This window comes from Amphimedon queenslandica, unplaced genomic scaffold (genome assembly GCF_000090795.2).
Source record: "Amphimedon queenslandica unplaced genomic scaffold, v1.1 AMPQUscaffold_13512, whole genome shotgun sequence".
Lineage (NCBI taxonomy): Eukaryota > Metazoa > Porifera > Demospongiae > Haplosclerida > Niphatidae > Amphimedon > Amphimedon queenslandica.
In genome coordinates, this window is record NW_003546252.1 from 606,854 (window position 1) to 612,327 (window position 5,474).

General features: G+C 34.4%; 1 protein-coding gene across 1 annotated transcript in view; it reads left to right on the plus strand.

Annotated features, from left to right (window-relative positions):
- Positions 1 to 5,467, plus strand: part of LOC109588086 (deleted in malignant brain tumors 1 protein-like) — a gene marked incomplete at its 3' end in the record, with an annotated part of 11,618 nt that extends 6,151 nt beyond the window's left edge. The window contains exons 19-47 of the mRNA XM_020004273.1: positions 2 to 112; positions 164 to 349; positions 394 to 570; positions 624 to 797; positions 843 to 1,004; positions 1,051 to 1,213; positions 1,269 to 1,429; positions 1,473 to 1,643; positions 1,690 to 1,857; positions 1,915 to 2,097; positions 2,143 to 2,310; positions 2,364 to 2,486; positions 2,534 to 2,656; positions 2,710 to 2,832; positions 2,883 to 3,005; positions 3,052 to 3,171; positions 3,222 to 3,344; positions 3,394 to 3,510; positions 3,564 to 3,686; positions 3,738 to 3,857; positions 3,901 to 4,020; positions 4,073 to 4,195; positions 4,254 to 4,376; positions 4,425 to 4,547; positions 4,597 to 4,839; positions 4,888 to 5,010; positions 5,068 to 5,190; positions 5,238 to 5,360; positions 5,406 to 5,467. Of these exons, the coding sequence (XP_019859832.1) occupies positions 2 to 112; positions 164 to 349; positions 394 to 570; positions 624 to 797; positions 843 to 1,004; positions 1,051 to 1,213; positions 1,269 to 1,429; positions 1,473 to 1,643; positions 1,690 to 1,857; positions 1,915 to 2,097; positions 2,143 to 2,310; positions 2,364 to 2,486; positions 2,534 to 2,656; positions 2,710 to 2,832; positions 2,883 to 3,005; positions 3,052 to 3,171; positions 3,222 to 3,344; positions 3,394 to 3,510; positions 3,564 to 3,686; positions 3,738 to 3,857; positions 3,901 to 4,020; positions 4,073 to 4,195; positions 4,254 to 4,376; positions 4,425 to 4,547; positions 4,597 to 4,839; positions 4,888 to 5,010; positions 5,068 to 5,190; positions 5,238 to 5,360; positions 5,406 to 5,467 (4,082 nt within the window). The remainder of the gene's footprint in view (position 1; positions 113 to 163; positions 350 to 393; positions 571 to 623; positions 798 to 842; positions 1,005 to 1,050; positions 1,214 to 1,268; positions 1,430 to 1,472; positions 1,644 to 1,689; positions 1,858 to 1,914; positions 2,098 to 2,142; positions 2,311 to 2,363; positions 2,487 to 2,533; positions 2,657 to 2,709; positions 2,833 to 2,882; positions 3,006 to 3,051; positions 3,172 to 3,221; positions 3,345 to 3,393; positions 3,511 to 3,563; positions 3,687 to 3,737; positions 3,858 to 3,900; positions 4,021 to 4,072; positions 4,196 to 4,253; positions 4,377 to 4,424; positions 4,548 to 4,596; positions 4,840 to 4,887; positions 5,011 to 5,067; positions 5,191 to 5,237; positions 5,361 to 5,405) is intronic.
- Between the last annotated feature and the right edge of the window lie 7 nt (positions 5,468 to 5,474).

The window sequence follows — 5,474 nt, forward strand, 5'->3', positions numbered from 1 at the left end:
ATTTTTGATCTTAACTGCACTGGTACTGAAGAAGCAATTTTGGACTGTTCTTACATTGAACAAGGCTCCTACTCCTGCAGTAGATACTATGATGCAGCAGTAATCTGTCAAAGTATGTAAATCCTTGTGTTACAATGGATTAATCTATTATACTCTATTAAAGATAATGCTACTACTAGTGTCAGTTATAATTGTTCTGATGGTGATGTACGTTTGATTGGTGGTATCAATGATGCTGAAGGACGTGTTGAAATGTGTTATAATAATTTCTGGGGGCAAGTCTGTCATAATTCATGGAGTACATCTGATGCTAATGTAGTCTGTAAACAACTTGGATATCAATCTACTGGTATTTTAAAGTATTAAATTCTGTAGTATAATTTCTCATAATAGGTTCTACTGCATATCAGTATAGCTATTTTGGAAATGGACCAGATTCTCATATTATCTCAAATCTCTATTGTGGTGGATCTGAGTCATCTCTGCTAAGTTGTAGCAGGAGTAGTGATAGTTTTATTTCAGCTGCTCAATATTGTGGTGATGGTAGTGTAGCTGGTGCTGTTTGTTTGGGTTAGAATTTCAATATTACAATGATCTAAAATGAGTTATTTTATTATTAATAGGCACAGCAGAATGTGAGCATGGTGCAGTGAGGCTTGTTAATACTTATACTGATGCTACTAATGTTGGTAGAGTTGAATTGTGTATTGAGAATACATGGACTACACTATGTGATCAAAGCTGGGATCTCAAAGATGCACAAGTCATCTGCAGACAGTTGGGATTCTCTATATATGGTTAATTTATTATATTTTAAATGTAAATTGTGACTTTATTTCTAGGTGCTTTACCTGAACATAACTGTTATACTGAGTACCAGCTATCATTTGGAATCACTGACCTCAATTGTACTGGCAGTGAAGATCAATTCCTTAATTGTTCTTACAGTAATGCTGCATTACACAACTGTCAGTCTCACAATGACGCCAGTGTTGTATGTCAAAGTAAGCTTATTATAGCATCATCAATTATTGTTATATATTGTTAAAGGAACTGCTTATCAAGCTAACTGCACTAATGGTCAAGTGAGACTGGTTGATGGTAGCACAGAAGATGATGGTAGAGTTGAAATATGTATCAATCAGGCTTGGGGAAGCATCTGCTCTTCTAGCTGGAGTGTTCAAGATGCGTTTGTAGCATGCAAGCAGTTAGGGTAAAATAATGATATAAAATACAATTTACTTATTGAGCCAATTTCATTTATGTAGATACATTGGGGGAGAAATAAAGTCTATCAGTTCAGGAGCTGGTCCTATTCTTATGTCGTATTTATACTGTAATGGAGATGAGGCATCACTGCTTGATTGTAATCATCAATCTTGCTATGTATCAGGATGCACTTCTCCTGATGCTGGAGTTATTTGTGAAAGTATATTTCATTACAACTTTATATTAAGTACATGTATATTTAGGGCCTTGTAACAATGGAAGCATCAGGATTGACACGGACCCGTACTATTCGTACACTCATCTTGGAGCAGTAGAAGTATGTAGGAACAATACCTGGAATACAATATGTAGCAATCACTGGACAAAAACAGAAGCCAGTGTAGCCTGCTCTCAGTTGGGCTATTCACCTTATGGTTAGTTATATGAAAGTAATGTAGTGTCAGTGATTGCTGCTTTAAGGTGCATTTGCTAGTACCTATCAATCCACTCAGAGCTTTTGGCCACTTGGACTTTATAATGTATATTGTAATGGAAACGAAACTAGTATTTGGGATTGCTCATATTCTGTGACCAATACAGTTGGATCTAGTTGTACTCAATCAACACAAGCTACCCTGAAATGCCAGTGTAAGATATCATAATAAATTTAATAGTTAATAATTATCATTATGCTTCCTCTTATAGCCATAACAACTCAGTATGTGAACTGTACTGATGGTGATGTAAGACTAGTAGGAGGACAAACAGAGAATCAAGGAAGTGTGCAGATTTGTTACAACAATGCCTGGACATATTTGTGTAGTGGATGGTATTGGGGTACTACTGAAGCTAATATACTTTGTAGGCAACTAGGATATAATTCTTATGGTAACATTTTATATGACATAACAGTGATTATATACATCTGTATAGGATCTGTGGCGTATGGATATAATTACTTTAATGCTCCTGAAGACTCGTCATTTGTTTATGGATTTCTTAACTGCTATGGCTCTGAAACTAAAATTCTGGACTGTTACATGAATTCATATTACTTAAGATATTGCTACTCTTACTATATAGCTGGTGTTACTTGTCAAGGTAAGAATAATTATTATTAAAAATAGAAGGTATAATGTTTATTGTGATTTTAGATACTGATGAATGTCAGCAGGGAATATCAGGATGTTCTCAAGTATGTACTAACACTATTGGCAGTTACAAGTGTAGTTGCAATGCTGGATATCAACTGAGTAATGACAGCCACACATGTATAGGTCAGACATTGTTGCAATTATAAACAGGTTGTAATTTACTGAATTAGATATTAATGAGTGCACTGAGGGATTAAGCAGTTGCAATCAAAATTGTGTGAACACTAATGGAAGCTATACTTGCAGTTGTACAGCTGGTTACACATTGAGTAGTGATGGGTACACATGCACTGGTAAATTAATATTTTTGAAAAGGATACACGTCAAATTTTGTATACTTTGTTAGATTTTAATGAGTGTAGCATCGATAATGGTCAATGCAGCAGCATATGTTCTAATACTGTTGGTAGCTATATCTGTTCTTGTGATTCAGGTTATGCTTTAGAAGATGATGGGCATAACTGTACAGGTAAGCTACATGTACAGTGCTGTTCTTCATTATTATACTTATGCATAAAGATATCAATGAGTGTCTCACTAATAATGGTGGCTGTAGTTATACCTGTACAAATACTCCAGGAAGCTACACATGTGACTGCAGCACTGGTTACAACTTTGACCCCATTGAATTGAATTGCACAGGTTGGTAGAGATTTATAATGAATAACACTGTATTAATTCTGTTTAGATATTGATGAGTGCAGTACTGATAATGGTGGCTGTGAGCAATTGTGTACAAATACCAATGGGAGCTTTTACTGCACTTGTAATTCTGGCTTCCAGCTAACAAATGGTGTCTTTTGTTCAGGTACAATTAATATTGACTAAAAAATCAATTTTTTTCTTCCAATTTTATAGATATTAATGAGTGCTCACAAGGAATATCAGGATGTGGTCAGAAGTGTATTAATACTATTGGAAGCTATGAGTGTGATTGTATCACTGGATACTACTTGTCATCTAATAATCAAACATGTCTAGGTATGTGCAGCATGCAAAAATAATTTTTAGTTGTTTTACACATTTTTAGATATTGATGAGTGTTTAGGAGTTAATGGTTGCAATCAGATATGCGTAAATACAGCTGGGAACTATTACTGTGATTGTCAGTCTGGATATGTCCTAAACAATAGTCTTACTTGCATTGGTATTGCTCTATTGCATTATAGATTTTAAATTTGTATAATTTTCTCTGTGTAGATATTAATGAGTGTAATAATTCCAGTGGAGGATGTGCACAAATCTGTCAAAATACAGCAGGATCTTATGATTGCTCATGCTGGGATGGATACAGTTTAAATGCTGATAAATATAATTGCTCAGGTTTGCAGCTAATCTGATGTTTACTCAGTATTCTAATGTTAATATTAACAGATATCAACGAGTGTAGCTTAAATAATGGTGGTTGTGAACAAGTCTGTACAAATAGTGTTGGAAATTATTCTTGCTCATGTAATTCAGGCTATACCCTCTTGAATGGACAGTTCTGTTCAGGTATTTTAAAATTAAATCCTGTCATTACGCTTGTTCTTCACAGATATTAATGAGTGCAGTGTTAATAATGGAGGATGTCAGCAGACGTGTCACAATACTGCTGGAAGTTATTACTGCCTTTGTGGTACTGGCTTTAATTTGGATGCACAAAGCAATTGCACAGGTTATTATTATGCTTCAGATGCACTTTTAATAGAGTCCATTATTATTTGTAGATATTAATGAATGCAGTACTAACAATGGAGGGTGTGAGCAGCAGTGTATCAATACATTTGGTAGCTATTATTGTGCATGTAATAACAGCTACATGCTCAATCCTGACAATCATATGTGTGACGGTAAGCTAATATATAGTTTGCCATATATCATTTTAACCATTCATTACATTTAACGTAGACTTTAATGAGTGTATTTATGGTACTCATGGTTGTAATCAGAACTGCACTAATACTAATGGATCTTATCTTTGTTACTGTATGACTGGTTATCATCTTATGGACAATCAAAGAACATGCACTGGTAATATGCTAATATCATCAGAAAATATTTTATGTTCATTTTTAATAGATACAAATGAATGCCTTTTGAGTAATGGTGGTTGTTCTCAGTTGTGTACTAATATTATTGGCAGCTATCAGTGCAACTGTAGGAATGGATATCAATTAAATATCAATGGAATTGATTGTGATGGTCAGATTTTTAATTTTTAATTTTGGCAGCTTTGATATTATTATTTTAGATATTAATGAGTGTACTAATGGTACTCATCTATGTGAACACAACTGTTATAACACTAATGGTAGTTATGTCTGTGATTGTGAACCAGGCTACCAATTATCAAATGGACTAACATGTTCTGATATCAATGAATGTGACACTAATAATGGAGGTTGTGCTCAAGTGTGTGTTAATCAAGTTGGATCATATTATTGTCAGTGTAACAATGGATATACTCTTGATGATGATGCTCATGGGTGTTCAGGTATAAAACACTTTTAATCATTATTAACTGCATCAATTGTGTATGTAGATCATGATGAATGTGTAACTGGTATTGATGCTTGTGAGCAAATCTGTCACAATTCTAACAGTTCTTACTCTTGCTCATGTTTGTCAGGATATAGACTAGCCAATAATAGTAAAACTTGTGATGGTAAGCTTACTGTGTAATGTCTTTAAAGAATTCGTGTACTTATGTTATACACTGTAGATATTAATGAATGCTCTGAAGGAATTTCAAGTTGTAATCAAATTTGTATAAATACTGTTGGGGGTTATAATTGTGACTGCTATTCTGGTTTTGCTTTGTCCAGTGATAATCATACTTGTCAAGGTCAGTGGTGCACATAGCTCAATATTGGTGCTAGTCATTAATTTTAGATATCAATGAGTGTGCTCTAAACAATGGAGGTTGCTTTGATTCATGTGCTAATGTGATTGGTAGTTACCAGTGTTCTTGTAATGCTGGTTACTCACTGGATGCTGACAAACACAACTGCACTGGTATACACTGTGCTACTAATTTTGTCAAAATTTACAAATTTTTAGATGTCAATGAATGCCTAGTAGCTAATGGCGGGTGTATGCAGTCTTGTATCAATACAGCTGGCAGCTATA